The sequence below is a fragment of the Lonchura striata genome, chromosome 13, assembly GCF_050655825.1.
Source record: "Lonchura striata isolate lonStrDom1 chromosome 13, ASM5065582v1, whole genome shotgun sequence".
NCBI lineage: Eukaryota > Metazoa > Chordata > Aves > Passeriformes > Estrildidae > Lonchura > Lonchura striata.
The window spans coordinates 6464662-6488045 of NC_140715.1; the positions used below are offsets into that span (position 1 = coordinate 6464662).

General features: G+C 41.5%; 1 protein-coding gene across 2 annotated transcripts in view; it reads left to right on the forward strand.

The window, feature by feature from the left end:
- Positions 1-23384, forward strand: part of SLIT3 (slit guidance ligand 3) — a 482119-nt gene that overhangs the window by 401147 nt on the left and 57588 nt on the right. For both annotated transcript variants that reach the window (XM_031506039.3, XM_085591180.1), the window contains 3 exons: positions 3227-3390; positions 7134-7258; positions 22645-22742. In XM_031506039.3, coding sequence (XP_031361899.3) covers positions 3227-3390; positions 7134-7258; positions 22645-22742 — 387 coding nt within the window. The remainder of the gene's footprint in view (positions 1-3226; positions 3391-7133; positions 7259-22644; positions 22743-23384) is intronic.

Sequence of the window (23384 nt, forward strand, 5' to 3'; positions counted from 1 at the left end):
GTAATAAATAGGATCCATAAAATAAATAAGACCTGTCTGGGGTGTAATTTGCACAGTTGAGCAGTTGAATTTTACAGTGCAATTGTGCTCTCCAGTTTCTTAAAGGGGATCCTGAAACTTTTAGCAACCACAATGAATTTTTTTCTTCACATGCCCGAAAAAGCTGTGCTTACTCAAAACCTAGTAATACATAATTGAAAATAAATGCAATTTGAGCCCCTCCTGATCTTGAAGGAAAAAGCATGAACTTGGAGTCAGTTTGAAAATAATACAAGGACTTGGTACCCATCAAACTCTTAAGGCATGGAAGAACAAAAATTTGTCCTGACTGTGCAAGGTGTGGCTGAGGGTGGGATTGGTGTTGTGGCTGAGGAGAGCTGAGTACCAGGGTTGGAAAGGATGGTTAGCCCAAGCCTCCTGTGGCAGGACAAGGGGGACATCAAACTGCCTTTTAGAATTGTAGAGATATTTGTGTAGCATAAATAAAACAATGGATTTTAATCAGTCTTTTGCAATAGTTTTGAGTTGGTCTCTAATTGGAAGAACAAAAGTAAAATCTAGATGGTCCAATCACTTTTTCCATAGCTATTTAAAGCCTACAGGAACATTTTCACCAAATTTCCTTTATGTCATGAACATCATCTCACTGTAATGGAAATATCATAACTATGCAGCTTTAGCTCACTGAATTTGGAGGTAGGTTTGTATGTGCTGTACAATGCTTTTTTTTAAATATTTATTACTTTATTTAGTTGAATCACATAATTTTTCTTTGAGCCATGACTCTACTGATATTTTTAATCCAGGGCAATGATAAGAATGCTACAGCACTAGAATTGGGTATAATATTACTTTTAAAAAAGCCCAAAATCTGCTGGGATGGAACTGGGACCAGTTAGGTCAGTTCCTGCAGCTGCTGTCCTCACCATTCACTGATTCAGTGTCCAAGCACTGCCCACACACAGACTGACCCTGTGGCTCTGCAGGGATTCCACAAACCCTCAGGAACAGATGATGTTGAGTACAGCAGGTATTTCCAACATATCTCCCATAAACAGCTCAGATATCTAATCCTGCTGAATTATCTTCTCTTTACTCAATTTTTTATCAATCGCCTGTAAAAATAAATTGTTCCCTCCTTTTTTTTTCAACGTTGTCATGGATAGAGTTATTTTAATTGACTTTATTCAGAGTTGCCCCTAAACAAAATAAGTGTCTGAACAGAAATATCTGTGCAGCATTTTGAAAATGCTTCTGGTGGTATTTCCTTACAGCAGAAGATATTTTTACCTTCTGGAAATATTTTGCTATAATAGGCAAAGAAATTGAGGAAGTATGTTAGAACTCATGAATGAAAATATGAGAATTGTCTCCAGTTCCTAGAAATAATTTTTTTTTTTAAATCAAAAAAAAACCCCAAGCCAAACCAAACCAAAAAAATAAGAAGCAAAAAACCCCAAACAAAGCACAAACTACAAGCAGAAGTGTAGAAGGATATATTTCTAAAGTTGTCAACAATATTATTAGTAATCGTTTTTAGTGACTATAGAACAGCTTTATTTCTAACATAGTTTATAAAAACATTAATTAACATGGTAACAAGCTTTCCGTTGTCCTCCCACTCACATTTTATATATGGCAGTTTCTCAACACTAAAAATTTCTCAGCTTTCACTGCTGCATTTTGTTTGACCTTGGACAAGTGAGCCAGTTGATCACAGTTCCAGGGTCAGAAAGTCAACCCAGTAGTTTTTTTTCCATTGTAAGCAATGGATTTGCAGGAGGAGTGGATGGGTATTTTTTAATGCTGAGCTGCAGTACACATTTAATTTTGATGAATGAGCCCCAGACAGGGTTTGAACCCATGAACTCTCATTATGAATCTGTCTAGGGCACAGTGGGTTCATTAGTCACTCCAATAGAAATGTATCAACAAATTTACTGAGGTTTCTATCTTAATATCCTGCCTGATATGTTTTTATTTGAAAGAAGCTTGAGTTTACGGTACCATCTTAAAAATAGTTTATAGCATATGCAGAATAGTTAAAGTCTAAAAATCAATTTGAATCATTTGTTTCTTTAGTATCTCTTCTTTGTGCTATTCTTTATTTAGTTTATTTTCCTTTCGTGTCAATTCAGGTGTTGTACAGCTGAAGTCTTACATTGACTTGATCAAAATAAATAGACTTTCAGCATTCATTTCTTCTCATTTTTAACAATTAGTTGTCTTCAAACTGACTTTTCTGAAGTGTGAACTTTGTTTGTAATTGACTGATTGCCTGAAAAGACACTTTCTTAAAGAGAAGTAGAAATTAGTTAAGGTAGAACCTAAATTTAAGATAAAAAGATTGGTTTTCTTTTGGATAGATGTCCATAAATGAAAGAAAAATTGTGAGAATTATAATTTCACTATATAAATGCATCTTCTACAACTATTTGACCTAACTCAAATAACGGGTCAAGCAGCAAATGTGTTTTCAAAGTCATAAATAAACTTAGAACACTGGGTTGCAGTTTGGAAAATGGAGGTATCTTCTGCATATGTGTTTCGTCTGGTGAGAAGTCATTAATGTGAGTCATCAGATCCAAACTAAATTACTCAATTCAGGGTTAGAATATGCTCAGGAAGGACAGAGAATTACAGGGAATCAATGTGATGAATTTGATGAAAGCAATATGTCTGGTGGCATTGCTCAAGCACAATTGTTTGAAAAAGGGATTTCTTCTTAGGTATTTATTCAGCTTCCCTAACTAATGATGGGAAGAAGGGAGAAGAGCAGGAGATGAATCTAAAACCCTTCCTGAATACTCAACATCTCTTTGCCTCATTGGGAAACAATGTAGAAATGTAGAATAAACCACGCCTTGGTGAGATCAGAGCTGTCTGCTACTGTCACTGTAGGACACGTGAAAGCACAACATGATCCGCTGCTATTGCAAAGGTGAAAAAGAGGAAGTTTATTTTCTGACCCCAGCATTTATACTTTTCCAAAGGTGACAGTGGATTGGAGGGTGAATGTGCCACCTCTCCAATGACATTGGACAAACTACTACATCAAATTTCTCCACCTCCATGGAGGAATGCAAAACAATAGGTTGTTTACAGAAAGCTGCGTGAGAAAGTTCTCTACAATAATGTAAACTCAGAAGGCTTTAGAAAATCTTAAGAATCAGGGCAACGTGCCACCTTTGCTGAATAACCTGTGCTAATTGTTTTGCACCTCGAGGGCTCTGGGCACCAACCCCCTGCACTGCGACTGCCACCTGCGCTGGCTGTCCGAGTGGGTCAAGGCGGGCTACAAGGAGCCGGGGATCGCCCGCTGCCGCGGCCCCGAAGCCATGGTGGACAGGCTGCTGCTCACCACGCCCTCCCACCACTTCCAGTGCAAAGGTAGGACCTGCACCCTCGGCCTGTCCTCCCCGCAGAGCTCCGCTCTCGCCCCCTTGGGTTGCGCCTTGCGGGGAGTTGGGGTCGGGGCTTGTTTTGCGGAATGCCGCGTTCCTTCCAAGTTGTGTTTTCTTGTGTTCTGCCCCAAAGTGCAGTTAGCTGCTCCACTGGCAGGAAAAGTAGGGAGCCTCAGAGCAGTGAGGGTTCCTCACTCACACCACGTTATGTAATGGCACGTTAGCATATAGGGTGTTGTTGGAGCTTATTGGAACAAAAAATTTGGTTTGGCCTGTGACTTACCCCAAAAAAACGGAGAAAGTAAGAGGTATTATAAAAACATACAGCACTGTCGTTATTATGTACATTTATTTGAAAACCGAGAAACAGAGAATTCTTAAAGCAAATATTTACCAAAAAGTGCATTTTCATCTGCAAACTGTTCCCATCAGTGGTGATTCAGAAACTGCAAATTATGGAAGATATGTCATGTCTGAATTCAATGTGCATTCATTCAGCAGAGGGTTGAGGGGCAGCTCTGAACAATTTGGGGTGCTTAGTGACAGGAGTGTACTGCTTTAAAGAGCACTCAGAATATCCACTTTTTTGTGGGTTAAGTAGCTCATTATGAGTGGTGGAGATTAAGACATATCTGTATGTTCTCATAAAAAAAGAGTGTTGGAGTTTTGCTTAGCTCACCAGCAAGTACTTGAGGATGGAGATATATTTATAGTGGAAAAGATGGATCAGTAGCCTCTCTTAGAAATGGAAATGAGGGCATAAAGCCCGTTTTGATGTCTCTCAGAGTGCCATGTCCATTTACAGTGCTGCCTGGCAGGTGATTTTATAGGCGCTGGAATTAAACTGCTGAACAAACAAATGATGGTGTTGGAGTGAGTTTAAAACACAGGATCCCAAGGCTGAGTGGAATTTTATATCCTTTCAAATATATCTTTAATAACTGTAACCTTATAATTTAATTACTTTGAAATGTCAGTCTCAAAACTATCAGAACTCTGACCACAATTATCAAACCAGAGACTACAGTAGTCTCTCAAATGTGAAGCACAAGAATTAGTAAAAATACCAAATAATGCACTTGTTCCCATGAAGTGAACCAAAGAAAATAATTTATTTTATATCTGATCTGAAAATTAAACCAGAAAGAGACTGATGTCTTCTTCATTCTGAACCTGTAATATATCAAGAGTTATGGCTCATTTTCTCTCTAAACTAAACAAGCAACTCTTAGGCAACAGATCTTGCCTAAGATCTGTGATCCAGGATATTAGATGTAGTTGTGTGCTTCCTATGTAAATATTAGATTGGTCCACTAGAAAGCTGGTGTTCTTTCTAATATTCCAAAAGTCCCCATGCTTTTTCTGAACAGAAAAGGAGAAAGAAATGTTGATTTGGATTTTGTGTTTGCACAAGGAGAAACAGTTGATGGTCTGGACAAGTGGCAGGAAAGTTCAAGAAGCTCCAGGCACTTGACAAATTCACCTTTGCTCATGAAAATACAAATATTTTGAAAACTAGTGCATATTTGGCAGTCTCACTGCACCCTGTTCCCATTTCAGGGAGTGCTGAGCCCCAGCCCCAAAACCCTGGGTCCCAGCACCGAGAGTTGTCTCATGCTGGGCTGGGTACCTTGAGCTGCTGTGTGAAAGTCATGCTCAGATGTCCTCTGTGACCTCCAGAAACTTTTACATTAGTAAAAAATATAAAAAGTAGTTTAACTTATTCTTGTTAAAAATATGTTTTTAGCCTGTTCCTGAGCAGGAGGTTATGTCTCAGCAGAGCCAAGGAAATAAAAGTGTGTTATGTGCAAGTCATGCAAACTCAGCTCTGCTTTTTATTAACTTGCCCTCCCAGCTATGCAGTAGAGGAAAGGAATGTGCTGGGCTGAGGGCATTTTGCTATATGGATTTATAAATCAAATCCACAAGGGCAAAGTAATGAACTATTTAACTGCTAGGAACTGTTCTTATTAGCTCCTACATTGATTAGCTTTGATCTATGCTGTAGAAATAAATGGAAAATGTACACGTATTATGAAATTAGTAGAACAAATTCTAGTTTGCTGACTTCTAAATCCAAAAGAGCAGCTACCTATCTCAAGAGTTCTCAGAGGAGCCACCTTTGTTTATTCTTTGTGTATTTTACCATGAAGACAAATGTAACTCAGATATGTCACATTCCAACCCCTGTCAGTGCCAAGAATTCAGGTGTGATCTCCTCTTCCAAGATAAAATCATGTTTGGTGTGCAGTCAGACATAAACACCAAGATACAGTAGGATGACAACAGTCTTTTATTTAATTTTTGGAATTTTTTCTTCCTGTGTATTTCTCCCTCATTTCTGCCTGTGCACTTCAGTCAGTCCCTGATGGCACCACCACCACCACAGGACCAGGACACAGCCCAGTGCTGTCCCCTGAGACCCTTCAGCCCCATTTCTGCCCTGCTCTCACCCCTGCTGCTGCTCTGCAAGTGTTCAAAGCAAACAGTGAAGGTTTATAACTCATGCAGGACAATTCAAACAAAACCCTGGCTGGAAGGGATTCTTTCATCCCTAATTCTGGTAATTCTGGAGCTCCACCTTCTCTTGAACATCAAATTTAAGCTTCTTTTCTTCACTTTCAGTATGTTTCACAGTTTACTCCTTCTTAACAATTTATCATGCAGTAACAGAAGCTCTGTGCCCACTTTTGATTAGTACAGGACCAATTTTAAATTATTTTAAAAGGTTTTTCCTTGAAAATTAAATAAAATTACTTTAAAGTCTTTACTGCCTGATATAATTTAAGCCACTAAAGTACTAAGTTTAATTTTTCTACATATAAAAGCCAAGGAGTTAATGCTTATTAATATTTGAAATGTAGCCATTTAAAAAAATCACCATGTTTTAACTGTGAATATAACTGTGAATGTAACTGTGAATATTACTGCCTAAATTAGCTTTCTGTAAAATCTCAACCATAAAATATTGATTGATTTGGGACACCAAATGTAATTAGTGTTGTTTTAGTCTGTGTTTGTTTTCCTACTCACCTACACACTTCACTATTTCTCTGGAAGATTTCTGCTACAAATATGAGGTTTTTTAGATGCTTTAAATATGGCCATGTGTATTTACTTGTGTACATTTACATCTTTGCATATTTGGTTTTATTACACTGAGATAGGTCAGTGTTGATCATTCTTCTGGGCAGAAAATAAGTTTCAAACTCTGTTAAAATTTGGGATGGTAGAGCACTTTGCACCTAAATATTCCCATAAGCCTCTTAACTAAATCTGTCTTGTACATGGTTTTTATTTATGTTGTTGCATCTGTGCTTTCATTCTTGTTATCAGCCATAGAAATGTCAGGTTACAGTTCCCTGGGGTTGCTGTTGCAGGATTTCCAGAGCTGAGAACAGGAAAAATTGCTGAAAGCCATATATATATATAACCCACTCCCTGGAGGTTCCCAACATGCTTTTTTCAGAGCATATGTTTGCATCTTCAGGAGAATATAAGCATCATTGAGACCTGCCTAGCACTTGATTTAAGTACTTAAAGCCTCTCTGATCCCTGGCAATCCCATGTCATGCAGTGCACCTGCAGCATGTGCATTTGTGCCAGTGCTTGGGGGAAAGTGTGTGTGTGTGTGTGTGTGTGTGTGTGTGTGTGTGTGTGTGTGTGTGTGCACAGGAGGTGTTAATTCTGCAATCCAGCTCTCTGCTAACGCTGTGTTTGCCTCTGCAGAGCCAGTGGATCTCAGTGTTGTGTCCAAGTGCAACCCCTGCCTCTCCAGCCCCTGCAAGAACAATGGGACGTGCAGCAGTGACCCCGTGGAGCTCTACCAGTGCACTTGCCCTTTTGGTTTCAAGGTATGACTCCAAATGAACTACTTGAGGAGCAAGGCAAGCTGTTCCCCATCACTTAGGGTTCTTTAAGTGTGCTGTGAGAAGTTAATTTTACAAGCACTGGGCTCCAAAGTTCCTTGCTCAAGCAGGTGGTTGTGCGACTTTTCAGCTGTGCCCTGCCACAAATCTCATCCTGTGCAGTTGGAGTGGCTTTGCTTTGTGCTTTGACTACACAGATCATCCTGAGAAACTTGCTCTGGTTGCCCCTGTTTGGAGCAGGGTGGTTGGGCTAATCTTCCAGTCATGGGCATTCTCTGGTTCTGGGATGTAGATATTCATATAAAATGCCAAGTTGGTTTTATCCTCCTTTTCATTTCCTGTTTTCTGCCAGCAACAAGATCACCATTTCATAAGCTCCCAGGCAAAGGGAAGTCAGTTCAGATGACAATTCAGGGCCACTTTGGTCCATGGTGACAGAATGTTGATGCCTGGTAGTTTGCACCCACCTTCCACAGACTGATGAGCAGAAGGGTGATCCCTGATCAGACACAACTCCTAAATCAGCTGTCTCTGAATTCAGGGCACTAAAGTCCACAGAGGGATCTGCATATATGAGTCCTGTGGATTCCAGTCATTGTGTGCTTCTTGATAACACAGTGGGAAATGGGGAAAGGGTCCCTGAGGAAAGCAGTTTCTTCAGCACTGATGGATAACTCCCCTTGTCCACACTGCACTGTGAGAGCTTCAGGACACCAGGGCACTGTCTCAGAGCTGATGTAGCTGGAAATCTAGCTCAGGAGACAGTAGCTGAAGGATTAAGCATAAGTAATAAATGAGGCATATGATCTGTTCACAGCCTGGGGGGTTTCAGATGCTATGGCCAACGTCAACTGCATCCTCCAGATTGGGGTTTTATTTGCCTCTTTGGATATTTCTTACAGTCCTGGTCAGTTGAAACAGATGCTCATAAAACACAAAGTAATAAGAATTATAGGGGAAAAAAAGGAGGGCAAAACCAGACATACATGTGGGAAGTAAGCACAAGTATCTGTGTGTTACATTTCAGGTAAGATTTAGGAGTTAATTGGTTCTGATGATGTCACCATTTCCCTTCTCTATTTTCCTGGGATGCATCCCAGAGTAATTGACAGATCCCTGAAACATTGAGAAAGGGAAAATATAAATCTTATTTCTTCTATTTCACCCCTGTGCCCCTACTCAAGAAAAATAACAATTCTCCTAAATAATTGAAAAAGGCATTGGAAATTTCCTGTCATTAGAAGTCTTTCTACCCAGTGGCATATCAACCAGAAACTTTTCTAGGATTTAAAAGACCATATTGACAAAAATCTTAAATCCTGAAACTACTTGCTAACACTCTGTTTATCTCCTCAGGTTAATAAGGAAATGTTCATTTTAATTTGATTTTTAACATAAATTATGTTGAATTCTTGAGGTGGGAACTTGAAAAGTAAATTATTTCAGAACTAGTAGGCGAACACATAAGTCTTTGTATATACCTTACTCTGTAACACATGTATCATGGAGCAGGTATCCAGGTTATTCTAAGTAAAAATGCGTTATGAGCATATCTTCTCTTTTTGGCCCTTACATTTTTGTTTGCTGGTTGTTCTTTTGGCTTTTTGCAGTATCCCTTATTCACTTGGATAGATTAGATAGAAAGTTACTGGTATAGATGCATTTATACTGCTAAAAGACATGTTTATGAAGGAAAGTTTTATTAAAAAGAAAAATCCAGAATAATCCTCTAGTTTATCAGCACGTTGTAGTGTGCATTAAACCCCAGGATCCATCGTTTTCCTTGCAGGGGTTTTGGTAAACGTTTGACGTGACTCAGGTTAAACATCTCACGGAGCATCCAGCTTTTCTCCTCTCTCACACACTTTCTCAGGTGACATCAGTGTGTGAATGCAAAACCCAAAACCACTGCGAGCTTGTAAGCACCAAGCTGCCAGCCAAGCGTGGCAAAGAGCAAACAGACCAGGCATGGCACTTGGAGCAGGGTTTAAAAACACTGGCTAACAGTTCAGGGAGAATTGATGGAAATTGAATAAGCAAAAAAAGAACTGTGTGTCTTTACCACAGGTTTTTGAATAAAAATGAAATATGACAGGTCCAAATGCAAACCATATGAAAGGAGCACTCTATCTACCACGCAGTTCTCCACCAGAGATTCATGCTAATTCAATAACAATACCTTGCTTCCTTCTCACCAGCCAGCACCAAACAGCTCCATCCATCTGGAAGCTATTTGCCAGACCTTGATAAATTGCCCTAAATCTGCCCTCTCAGCATTTGTTTTTCCTTGTTTGATGTAGATTTTTAAAAAATCCTGTGTGGAAGAGTGCATCAATAAAGTGAAAAACCCACCCTTTTTCCAAATTTAAGCTGACAGCTTCGTAATGTTCCCTGCGAAGGGGCAGGCATGACAAGCAGCTTTCTGGGGCTCCTGTGCTCATGCCAGCCTTAGGAAAACACAGGGCAGAGCATCACCTAAGTTACCAGCTGCCAGAGTGGTGCCTGATGGATCAGGACATTCCCCCAGTTAAATTCTGCATTCTCCAAAGCTTGCGGTCTGGTTTTCGCTGTCACACTGATGATGGTTCCATTTCTCACTTTTCATGCTCACAGAATTTTTGCTATTGAATGTATACTTTGTGGAGCTTTTAGCAATTTCAGTGCTGCCCTTGATGGTTTGGGTAAACTGAAAAGTGAGATAAGTCATGGACCACCTGAGCTGCGAGGCCAGAGACCCCAGGGGTGCTTGATGAGGACAGAAACAGAGATTGCTCACTCAGGAGCAGGCAAGGCTGAGCTGGTAATGATCTGTGCTGCTGCTTTCTCCTTAAAATGGGTGGTGAATATACTTGCTGAAGATAAGCCATGGCTGCCACAGTGCTGTTGTGGCTGTACTTTGGGGAGAGAGCCCCAAGGAGTGGGGTATGGCACCTGCAGCATCTGGCAGGTCAGAGCAGGAGCAGGAGCTCCAGGGTGCCACCAGGGCTGGCAGGAGCTGGCTCTCCATGTTATAAAAATCATGTTTTCATATTAAACACAGGCATAGGTGTCATTCTCCAGTGGGTTGCCTTTATTTTCTTTTCTCCATAGAATGATCATTTGAATGATGATTTAAATAATATGTGTGGTTTAGATTGCAAAGTCTGATTGCAAGTAGAGAGATGGAGCTTTCTTCTGCTGGAAATGCTACTTGCTACCTGCAAAAGGCAGTGAGTGTGAGTGCAGCTGGGGCTGGGAAATAGATAATGGCAACCTACCAGTTCATTGATTCTGTAGAGTGTGTGGCTTGTGAGTATTCCCACTGATATTGCAAAACTGAGTCCATGGGTGTTGGAATTCAAGAGATTAATCAAACTTGCAATCAATAAGCCATTGTAAAAAGCTTCACTTGAATAACTATACCAAAAACTAAGGTGAGTGAAACCAGCACTCTGTATTTTGTCATTGCTTTATTCTGAAAATGCCCTTTTGGAGTTTTATGGCTGATTTTTGTCTTTTATACTTACTTTTTCTTAAAATTGAGGTAGCAACAAATAAAGAATAATTTGCTTTCTTTCAAATAGAATTACTTGTAGAACTGGGGAAATAGTCTAAAATACATTTTTGTTTTGCCCGAAATGAAAGAACATTGCCAACCCAGAATAGGAAGTGCAGTGCCTGCCTAGGAATGTCCACAGCCTCTCTGATTGCTCAGGTAAAGGAGCCAGAGCTGCTGGACTGCAGATGTTTGTCACCTCTGGGTTCTGCTGTCACTGAAAGCTGTCTGAAATGGAAAGTGAAGATAGGTAAAATTGGCACAGCTCACATCCCACACCCCAGGCACCAGATGCTGATGTGTGTCTGTGGCTCTAAATTTTATCCAAATCTGTTCACCTCCCTGTTGAGTTCAGCCAGTGTCCTGACTTTTCTTGCAGACCTGCGGTGTCTTGAGGGTTCAAGCAATTTCACCAATCATCCAGAATGACAGATACAATTGGAAAAATCCTGGGTAAAGCTCATGGGCTTTGGAGAGACAGCATTCTTTGCAGCCAGACTCTTGTGGTGGGAGGCATTACAGTGAAGCCAGAATGATATTTAGTGAGGAAGCTGGCTCCAAATTTCTGCTAGGAATTTGGCTCTTCCTCCTCCCCACCCCCCACGCCTGGTTTTTGTCCTTGGAAACAAGTTCAGAAGTGGAGGGTCCCAGAGCAGCATGTCTCTGGGAAATGGGGGATTCACACAAATCCCATGTTGTGCACTGATTAAAATTCTGTGCCAGCACTTGAGGGGGTCAGTGCAGCTGGGCAGGAGCTGTGGTGCTGAGCACATTGGAGGTTTTCTCTGTCCCTGTGCCACAGGTGCTGCCCTGGCTGTACCCCTGGCTCCTGGGGTGCACTGGCCCTGCCTGTGCTTGGAGCAGGGGAAGTTTGCTGTTTATTTATTTAAATAAATTTGCACTTTTATTAATTTAAATAAATTTGCGCTTCACCACAGCGAGGTTCTGCAGCCTTGCACAAATAAATAATCTGTGAGCCCTGCAGTAAGGCAGCCTGGGGAGGATTCAGCACAGAGCTCAGCGTGGGTGTGGTGGTGTTTGTTCACCTGCAGCTACCTGGGGCCAGGCAGAGACCATTCCACCAGGGCAGCTTCTCAGTGCTGCTGACTTGGGGTGGGGTTGAGAGGATGTGACCCAGTGCAGAGTTTGGCTTTTGCTCTGGAAGAGTGCATGCCTGGTTTGTCAGGCTGATCCTGTGTGCAGAAGTAGCTCTGTGCTTTTGTTTCTTTGGCTCTATTAACACACACGTAGTTCCCTATTTTTGTGGGAAATTTAGGACTCCTGAACAACTGACTAGTAGGATTAAGCAGAAGCTGTTTATTGTTTACCTTACACACATATTTATAGATTCTACAAACTACTAAGTACACACTTGCTGTTTGGTGCCTTTGTCTTGTTCACTCGTTTTCTGCCTGCATTTCTCAGAGTATGTGATTTGTTACAGCCCAGGTGTTTCACAGCCCTCTGTTATCTAGTTCTTGTGGTCTTGGTATTCAGTTTCTCAGTTCTTCTTTCTTAATTCAGCACAATTTATGTTTCAATCGCCCTGACAAATTCTTGGGGCTTTGCTAACCAGCTCAGAGGCAGGCTGGCTGGTGCACACTATGGCCCAACCCTTGCAGATTCATTGCAACCCCCCCCGTGCATCCTTCAAATAAATCCCCAAGCTGGAAGTGCAAAGGGAGAAGGAATTGGAAGGGACTCTAAGCAGCCTGTCCCCATCCACAGGAGCCAGGAGAGCAAACTCCCCTCTCTGCCTCCACGTGTTGCTCTGCCCTGGCCTCTCCTTGCCCACTGTCAGGTCAGGGACAGGCACTGCAATGTCTCAGTGCCAGGATTCTGTGTAGAAGAAATCAGTGCAGCAAAATGTTTGTGTGAGGTGGTTTTGCCTTGAACTTTCATTCTAATAAACTCTCCTTTATGTGATCTGGGGTGTTTTATTTTTGTTTGATCGTTTTAACCATACTGAAAATGCCTATTAATGAGTGTCAAAGAAGCATTTTCCGCTCACAGTAAAATAAAAGAGAAAGCCTTTAGGGATGAGAGGTAATGTGTGGCCACATAAAATGAGTAGATCTGTATTTATGTGTGGATTTTTAGGGCAAACACAGTATAAGACGTAAGTGGTTATAATTTCATATAAAGCTCCTAGAGCAGAAAAAAATGCAGAAATCACAATATTTTCTTCCACATGCTTATTCTGTAAAATTTATCATGCAGCAGTCAGACTTGTGTTACCTGCTTTTTGCCCTTTCAGTTGTAGTAGGTGTAAAGAAAATGGAGATTTACATGTAGAAGAGCATAAAATGGGAGGCTTAGGGAGGGATTACTGCCCCAGTTGCTGGCTGAAGGTGTCAAGGCAGGAACACACCCACCACAGGCCCTGTAAAAACCCACTCAGGTAGTGTGGCAGGCCCTAATGAGGGCTCTTAACAATAAAGCCAGCTCTGAAGAAATATTCTGATTTTTGTTGAGCCAACAAGAAAGCAGATGTTGAGCAGCTTCAGGCACACCCTGTGTTTGTGCAGTGCTGCATCCAGAGGAGCTGAGCAGTTCAGGGATGGGGAGCTGCACCCACAGATGGCCACTGACACATTCATTCTCTTGTCAGTGTGGATTATTCCCCCTCACTGTGGTTTCACTACTGTTTTCCTGGTCTAGTTCTGAGTGACCAGCTTTCCAATCTTTCTTTTCCCAGGGTAAAGGAGAAGTTTTTATTGGCATTTAGTCTGAATTTCAGGCTCTTGCTCTTATGTTTGCCTGGTCCTGTTACACTAAATAAAAGTTTTTCTTCCTCTGTGGTTTTTCTGCCTTTCAGGTGATTGCTGGTTCCTAAAATTCTGCTTAATCAAGTTCTGTTTAACCAGATCTTAATTTTCTGCATCCCACCATTTCTGCATGATTGAACCAGTTGACGTAGCTGGCCACAGCTGAAAATCCTTATTGTAAATTTCCTTGTGATTTTCTGTCATCTCTTATCCTTGAGGCTTTCTTGGCTCTGAGTGTGCTCGACGAAATGGCTTTTGGGTTTCTTTTGTTGTGCAAGAACATGAACTGAGATTGTCCTGGGAGGTTGATTGCCTTATTTTCTCCTTTCCTTCGGAGATGATGGAAGTGATGACGTTGCTAGAAGCAGGCTAAGATGAAAAGAAGAGTAAAGCCTCTCCTGTTAATAGAAATTATCTAATGCCAGACTCGTTTGGGAATTAGATTGGGATTAGATTAGTGTCTAGGGTAAGTGCACAAGCACTGCAGGTGAGGTTGTTCCAAAGCTCTCTGACCCCCATGGCCCCTGGGGTCCCCTTCTCATACTGCTGAGAACCTCTGAAATAAATATTGTGCTCTTGCCTCGCATAGTGGGCATGTTTCACTTGTTTAGTAATCTGAAAAATTCATGTGCATGTTTGATTCTGACATCACTGCTGCCTGCCTGGGTTGCCTGACAGTTCAGCCCACTATTAGATTTATCTTCCACAATCAAAACAGATTACACTGACATTTCTGCTGAAATAGTGTGTATTTTAGTGTGAGACCTTCTATCTGCAGAGAGCTGTTGCAAAGCAAATGCCTACATCCCTAACAGGGATGTGCCAGTAGAAGGTTCTTCCAAGGGACTGGGACTCTTCCAGCATCCTTAGCTCTATTTATTTCAGAAACCCAGTGAGCTTTTTGGAGAGATTCTTTAATCACATAATCTCTGCCTCATGTTAGGCTTCATTGGGTTTCTGTTTGTAATGTGTGCTCCTCTCCAGGCAGGCTGTTCAGTGGCTTAAGTTAATTTAAAATACAACAATTCTATTTTATTTAGATTTCTTAAATCATATTGGCAGTATTTTTGTTATCTCTACAAATGTCCAGTCTTTATAACTTTCTCTACAGAGTTCATATTGAAAGAGGCACTGACTTTGGATAGCCTGAAAGGGAAAGTTTTATTGTCACTGCAAAATGTACTTTAAAATAAATAGGCACTTAAGTATTTTGAAGGTACTAAAAACACTGCTCTCATTCATGAATACTGGTTGAATTAGAGACTACATAGGAAATATTCAGTGTTGGATTTACATCAAATATATTGGGTTGTATTTTATTTATAGAGTCAACCCTCAGCAAAATTAACTATTTTCAGTCTCCCTAATTTTCTTCTGCACCTCCCAAAATGTTCACACAATGGTATGGATCAATCAGTTGTAACCTTGGGAGCTCTGGAGCACCTGTCCCATCCAGTTTGGCACCTCTGGACTCATTTCAGACATGTGCTGTGTGAATTGACTCGTGATGGATTAATGACATATCTCCTGTCATTGATTAAAAGCCTAAAAGACCATTGAAACCCAAAGTGCATATGTAAGGAGAGGTTTGGAAGGGCAATCAGGATTTGCATGGTAATTAATATAATTACAAAATAAACCTCAAATGTCCACAGAGAATTAAATTCCATACTCACAGGAAAAGAACCAGAGTTTTTAAAAAATAATATGATGAATCCTTGCACTTTGACTTTGACAGGCATATTCTTGATTACTAGCTGGAGAGGTAATGGAAGGTGTATTATACCCTGGAGGGTCATAAATCTTTCTGATTGAAATAAAATGAGGCTTAAGAGAGCAGAGTTTGCCTAATTTGCTATAAATTGACAATTGTGATTTATTAACAAGGACAAGGAAGTCACTAAGAAGTGCTGCTGCCGTGGCCAATTATTGTTTAATCAGATGCCAGATGAAGCTAGACTGGCATAGGACATAACTATACAGTGCTGAAGGTGGTGGCTTTTAAATATTGTCTGTATTTCTACTTCTGATAGTAACAGTAAGAAAGTTTTCAGAGGGTGCTAAATCACCTGAGTGATGGGAGGGGCAGCACAAGAACAATATCAGGGTTTCTTCTTTTCATAACCTGCTTTCTGTGCCATTTAGCAACTAGTATTTCTCATGTTTATGAGCAGTAGACAATTCTTGTAGTATGGATGTGTCAGTGTAAGTGCACCTGTATAAACAGAGATGCTGAACTGAAAAAATAATTCAGATTGTTCTAGGTAAATTTGTATTTGTATTAAAAAACTTTTATTCCGAACTAGAGGTGGATGAAATAAATTGATTTTTCCTGTGAAATTAATTGGCTTCTAAACAGCAGTCCTCAGAAGGCACAGTTTTATTACCCCGTTGGGATGGGTGACTGAAGAGAAAGAATTAATCCATCCCCAATGCGCGTGCCGATTTGTCCCCGAGGTGTGGGTCTCTGTAGCAAGGTCTGTGTTCAGAAGGAGGAGTCACAAGATTTTTGTGAACAACAGATGATCAAAATCTCTCAACTTCCACCTGGCAATCTGAAAGCAGTCAGATCCAGAATTGCTGTGATATTTCCCGTGCCCTGCCAAATAATTTGTATATATGCCTGAGCAGATGGATCTAACGCATGCCCTGCCAGCTCTTCTGGTTGTTTGACCTTGCCAATGAGCATCAGATACATCTTTTCCAGACTGAGGCTTAGCCACTACATCCATGGCCAGAAAGAGCAGAAACAAGGAAAACAGTATCACCTGGATCTGCTGCAGAGCTTGCAGTGCTGTGTGTGGATAGCAGGGTGTCAGCTGTCTGCGTGCATCTGAGCATCAGTGCCAGCAGGAAATCAGTTCCAAATGGCCTCCCTGGTAAAATAACACTCCTTCCCAATGCTGTACTGCTTAGCCCTTCCTTTCATAGAATTGAAGTTAATTTTATGTTTTGAAGTTAGTTCCATTCTTCACACAGTTTACAACATCTCAAATTATTTGGTAGCATTCCCTTCCCCAAGCTGTGTTTGCAGGGATCCATCACGTCCCTCATGCTGCAGTTAGCACCAGATGCCCTGCTTGCTTCCATAACTGCTGTCAGACTTGCAGTACATGTAAAACTTCTTTTTATGACCCCATTATAGCAAATACTGGGTTCCCCTGCCTTGAAAGGCTCTGAAATATAAAACCATGAATAGAACTTGAGAGGATTTTTCCTACCAAACTTGTAACTTAGTGTGTTGGCTCTGAGGCTGAATTTATAGTATCGTGTTTCCTCGGTCAATTATGCAAAGTTCTTCTTGTTTCTTCCTTGTATTTATGGCTGCTAAATGTGTTTATTACAGGGAAAACTGCTGAATGCGCCATTCTTTTTTCCCAGCTTAATTTTCTAGTGGAATTGAAGTTTATGTGATAAAACTTTGTTCATGAGACATCTCATTCCCTTCGTGCCCTGGAAAATTTCAATTTACCCTTCAATTTTGACTATTTTTGGCAGAGGGATAAAGGTTTCAAGTGGTGAAAGGAGTCATTGGTAAAAAATGCCATTAGGTCAAAATTAGCATCAGTTTATACCTTATTGGATAGCTGCATGGCACAGCTTCAGGAAAACCTTTGATCAAACTTCTCACTTTACTAAGCATGAAAGAAGTAAAACTCAAAGGAAAAAGCTGCACTCAGAAGTTCAGACTGAATTCTCTTTCTGTGCTGAGTGTCTGTGTCTTCTACTGCTTCTGGATTTTCTCTCCTCTCCTTACCTCTTGTCCCATCCCATCTCATTTTTTTATACAAAGCACAGGAAATCACTGTTGCACACCACATTTAGCCCTTCCCTCTGCTGCTGGATGCTGCAGGCCTGAATTTCAGGGCAGGTCCCACTGGCACATCCAGGTGTAGCAATACTCAAGTGTGTGCATCAACCTAGATCAGAACAATTCAGAAAACTGATAAAATCCTTGCCATCTGTGGGAGCAGAGCACAGCTCAACAAATTGGCTGCAAGTGTCCATTTAGTCTTCATTTCCCAGGATTAGGAGGCCAAAATGTTAAAGCTGGCAGATATTTGTAGGTTGGAATAACATTCCTGGGTATACTCATGGAACACAGTGTTCTTCTCAGTTATCTTTCTGTGCATTTTCCTTCCAGACTGTCATGAAGTGGAAGATTTACTAAGCCTTTTCCCTTAATGTAATGGTTTCTTATTAACTTCTGACCAGGAAACCCATAAGACAAGTGTTTAAATGTTTGTGAGGCTGACAGTTGGATGTGGATGCGTTACTCCCAAAATTAGGAATGTAAAGAACAGAGTGTGCAATACAGTGTCTTTGTCGATGTAATTTTGTCTGTTTTCCCTAAAAGCTTTAGCTGTATTTAGACTTTGATAATTAAGTTGTTTATGAAAATTTCCTGGTTCTTAATTTAAAGTCTCTATCAACTATATTTGTCTTCATTTAGTATTTTTTTACTAAACACAAGAACGCTACCATCTGTTCTCCACATATACCATCTAACTAAAATTCATTATGAGCACATTGTATGTTGTTAACAAGTCGAATAAACTTTGGTATTTCTGTTGTAGAGCTTATTTTTCCAGCATGCTGTGAAACACTGTAGTCATTGAACAGGGCTGTAATTAGCTGCAGAGAGGTCTCCCTGTTCACAAGCAGCGAGGCTGGGTAGATTCCTGCCTGTCTGCAGGTGCCTCCCTCGCTGCCTGGGTCGTGTTTCTCCTGCAGTCAGCAGGGCTGGTTTTCTACACCAGGAGAATTCCACCTTCTGCCTGTGGGGAGTTCTGTGCTGCCACCCCTTATCCGTGCCTGCTGCTGTTAAAAACAGAAGGGTCACACTGGGATGGACTGGGTTCAAACCTCTGCCACGTGGGTATGAATGAAACTCTGGGGCTACACAGACAATACCGATTCTTGAAAATTAATTCAAAGAATTATTGCAGTGGTCGAAACAGTGTCAAGGCAAATGAGTGCTTTTTTTTACTGTATTATCCCTTATTCTTCCTGCTGAGGACTCTTATTAGGTTTTGCTACTTGTTATTGGGTGTTTTCTTGATCATGATATAATGTTCCTGGTATTGGATCCTTGTAAAAGCTGGAATTTGGCACAGCAGTGCTGAGGAACAGCTTGTAGATACAGTAATGCCCAATATAGGTCATTTCAAACAAAAAAAAAAAAATTATTCTTTCTAGGTATGGTGACTAGTTCTGTTCTCATTCACTGAAACATGGAGCTGGAGCAGCCCAGACTAAGTCTGGACCAGCTGAGGTACTTCAGCTTTGAAAGGACAGCTGGACTCTGATATACATCTTTTAATAAGGTGCAGAAATTTCCTGTTGCAATGCCTAAACCTTTCTGCTCCTACAGAAAATTATAGAAAAAATATAAAAGTGTTTTGGATCTGATGCTTCCTGTCAGAGTAGACAAAAATTTCTTGTATCCTAAAAAAGCTCTAGAAGTAAAATATTGCACAGAGAGGGACCTTCATCCTCTTTCTGTGAATTGCTGAGACTGTCCTATCTTCTTGCCTGTCCTTGAAACAAGTCTGCACCTCTATTTCTGCTTCAGACCTCATTAAAAGGCTCTTTAGTCTTGAAGCAAATAGACAATATTCTCCTTTGTAACAATAGTTATTTCCAGGCAGTGTAACTGAAGGAGTATTTCCCAACTCACAGATAAATTAATTTTAGTGATGCTTGACAGCAATTCCATTTTTCCAGTAAGAAGTCTTACAGTAAATTGAGACTGGAGAATTGCGTTATTCATTTGAAAGATGTTTCTAGAATGTCTTTAGGCTCTTCTGGGTAGTGACAGTCTCATACAAAAATAAAATGGCCTTGCTTTGCTGTAGATTTATTAGTACCACTATTTTCTGCAGCTTCTTCTCCTCTCAGAGTTCCTTGTTTTCCAAAGTCTTCCTTGTTAGAGAGTTTGTACTTGTTCTGTGGGCTTGCAATGTGCTATTGATAAAGTCAGCTCTGAGAAGATAATCCTCAGAGAAGGATTAAATGTTGTTTGCTCATTTATTACAATGAGTAAACTGAGTCAGAGAGACTCTAATTTTCTTAAAGGCACATAACAACTCGTTGTTGCAACTGTCTGGTTCAGCAGCACATTCTAATGGGTTTCCATCCTGCCTGAGTCCCAATAAGCCAATGATTAAGCCATGTTCAGTACAGAAATGAGAGCAGAATTTGTCATGCCAAACTTTATGTGCCAGTGCAGGAGACTGAAAGGGCCTCACTCTCATTTTAACATTTATCTTTATTAAATTTTTACAAGAACATTCAAATTAATCTGAGTAATTATAGTGGAAGTGATGGGCCTGTTTTACATGGTGTTCAACTGTGACAAAAACCTTCAGACAAACAGATGCTTTGCTGCTCGCTCTGCTTGGCTCCCAAGGGTTTCATATTTTAATGATACAGGGGTGAAGAGTTTATATTAAATAGAAGTAGCTGATGTTAGTGAAGTATCTATATAACAATCAGTTCTCCAGGGACACAGGAAAAGTATAAAAAGCAACACCTTCCAGCCTCACTACAAGAAGTGGTGAAGAGCCAGGCTTCAGGGCACAGATGGACGGGAGGTGGGCAGTGCTGGAGCAGGGTGGGAGCGGTCGGTGTCACCGCTCCATGCTTCGCTTTGGCAAAGCACTGCGGCCCACATGGTGCCAAAATAAAACCTGCATGAGCTTCCCTCAGCGCTGTCCCAGTTCTTGCCTGAGACATTTGGGGACTGGGGATTTCAAATGGAGAAGGACAGGCTGCTTGGCACACGGAGCAGGGATGAGCAGAAAGCCGCTGTGCCAGGCCTTGGGCGAGCGCTGCCGGCACGGCTGCGCTGGGGGATGAGCTCGCAGCCAGGCACGGGTGGCCAGGGCTCTCTGCTGGCCTTTGGAAGTGTTTCTCTTCTGAGACAGCCATGGAGAAGTCTGTCCCTCTTTCCTTGTATTTGCAGGAATTTTAAAATGCAAAGCTGCGTCTCCTCACTCTGGGGAATGCTGGAATCAGAGCCTCAGGAAAAACAGCTTTGTTAACGAAGCTCCTCCGTGGTGTTGGATGAAATTATAATATAAAAAGTATAATACATGTATATATATATCCATATTACTGGAGGCCAAGAGTATGAGACTCAATAAAGTCAATCTAGGGCCTGTCCTTGGGTCACAACAACCCCTGCAGCTCCAGGCTGAGGCAGAGGGGCTGGGAAGCTGCCGGGCAAGAATGAACCAGAAGGTGCTGCTCTCCAGAGACTGAACATGACCCCATGTGCCCAGGTGGGCAAGAAGGCCAGTGGAACATGGCTTATACCAGAAATAGATTGTCCTCCTGTACTCAGCACTGGTGAGGCCACACCTCGAGTGCTGTGTCCAGTTCTGGCCACCATCACTGACACTGAGGGGCTGGAGCGTGTCCAGAGAAGGGAACGAGCTGAGGAAGGGTCTGGACAGTCACGAGCAGTGGCTGAGGGATCTGGGGGCCCAGCCTGGAGAAAAGGAGGCTCAGGGGGGACCTTCTCACTCTCCACAAGTCCCTGACAGGAGGGTGCAGCCAGGTGGGGGTCAGCTCTGCTCCCAGGCAGCTGGCAATGGGACACGAGGAAATGGCCTCAAACTGTGCCAGGGAAGGTTCAGGTTGGATTATCAGGAAAAACTTCTTCACTGAAATGGTTGGTGGGCATTGCAATGAGCTGCCCAGGAAGGGGATGGAGTGATGATCTCTGAAGGTGCGCAAGAAACAGTTGGGTGTGGCACTCAGTGCTCTGGTCTGGTTGTCACAGTGGTGATCAGCCAAAGGCTGGGTTTGATCCTGTAAGTCTTTTCCTGTTGAGTGATTCTGTGATAATCAGTGTGCCTCAGTTCTTCACAATGACTTCTCTGTTCTTCACATGATGGCCACATGTCCTGCCTGCTGCAAAGAACTGAAGATTTCAGTAGTACTTGGAGGACTGACCCATAGGACACATGAGGAAGAGCCAAGCACAGGAGAGGACAGACCAGATCAATTGAACCTTTTGTTAAAGTTCACTCTCATAAGCTGATTTGGGTTTTTATGCCTCAGGCTTAAAAATGCACCAATTTCAAGATAAGCACTCTAAAAACAAATTAAGACAAAAAACAGCTACCTGGACTGAATTATTTTATCTCTTGTCTGAAGTAATCTACCAGCTTTCTGCCGATGAGCTGGCAGAGGTCCACTACCAGCAGGATCTTCAGCAGGAAGGGCAGAGTGATCTCTTGAACTTCTCGTGATTGCTCAGATCCTTTGAGTATTGAGGCTTTTGGGTGGCTTTACTCCACCCTACTGTGTCAGTAACTGAAAAGCAAAACCAAGCTCTTCAGTGTATTTGCCAGTTTTACAAATAGCCTGTCCTTATCAGCAGAATATAATGAGGAGAGAAATATGTTTATGCCTTGAGGGTCAGTAAAAAGTCAGAACAGTGGAGGTTGCTCAAGCTGGTGAGGTTCAGTCAGAACTGAGGTATGTTCTAGGGCAATCTTAAAGCATGGAGCTGAGTCAGTGATGAAATCTTGGTGTATTCTGTGCAGAAATTCAAATCAGCTCTCAGCACACAAAGGACCTCTCCCCTATGGGTTCTGACTCTGGTAACGAGCAGCATGTGCTGTTGCAGGGTTTAACTGAGTGCCTGGTGAATGCAGTTGGTGAGTGCTGACTCCACGTGGGCTTGTGCTCACTGTGTGTGGCCTTCTGCTTACCTTTGGTCCTGAGTTGTTCTTTTCATTGTAACTAGCATTAAAGTGTGTTAGAATGATGGTGAAACCAGCTGTTTCCTTAAAACAAGCCAGTGAAAGTTCATTACAGTCTTGAACCTGGAGTGATACTGAGATACCCACCAGTCCTGTTGGACAAAACAGTTACCCTGCCAGATTCTCATGAATAAAGCCATGAATAAATCTGATCATCAATAAAGAACATTAGGTGATGTCATGGGTCTGAAGATCACAGACCTCGTGAAAGTGGTGCCACAATAGAGCAAAAGAATAAGAGACACTGGTTCAGATGATCTAACATTGTTTCTTTTGAATTTTCCCAAATAGGGTCGGGACTGCAGTGTGCCCATTAATTCCTGCATTCAGAATCCCTGTCAGAATGGAGGGACCTGCCACCTCACAGAGGCAAATAAAGATGGATTCAGGTAGTAGCACAAAGTTCATTTAAAATGAGATGATAACATTTATTGTGTTTCTGCTTTGCATTAATGACCTGTAATGGCTACTTTATAGAAACTGCTGCATGTGGCATTTCTATTTGCCATACTAAAGTATTACTTTGGTTTCATTGGTGTGACATATCATTTCCTGTGAAACAGGCCTGTTTATTTCCTCATAATGCAATATACATTTAAGAGCTTTTGAGTGGTCTCTATGTTCTGCATTGTGTTATCTGTATCCTAATATTCCTTGGGGCATTTCAGTCTCACATCTAAGCTGTTTTTGTATTTCTGAAGTGAGCATCTGTTGCTTGACAGGCAGATCCAAAATGTTTTCATACTGAAGAATCTTGCAGACAAACAGGCTTTAAAGAAACAATTAAAAAGCACGAGGAGATTTCCACATCTTAAGCACTGTGCTTGCAAGAGAATAACCTCTGCAGCTGGTTAGTGTGGATTTCAGTTTGCCCATATAACAAAGATGTAGCATAGGAGGGGATGCTCTGAGAGAAGTCCAGAAATTTTAATGAGATAGCTGGGAGATCTGCACTGCTGCAGGCACCACTTCACAGCTAAGAAGATACAAGTTTGAGGCTTTGGTCACTCGCTGTCATTCAAGCTGATTGA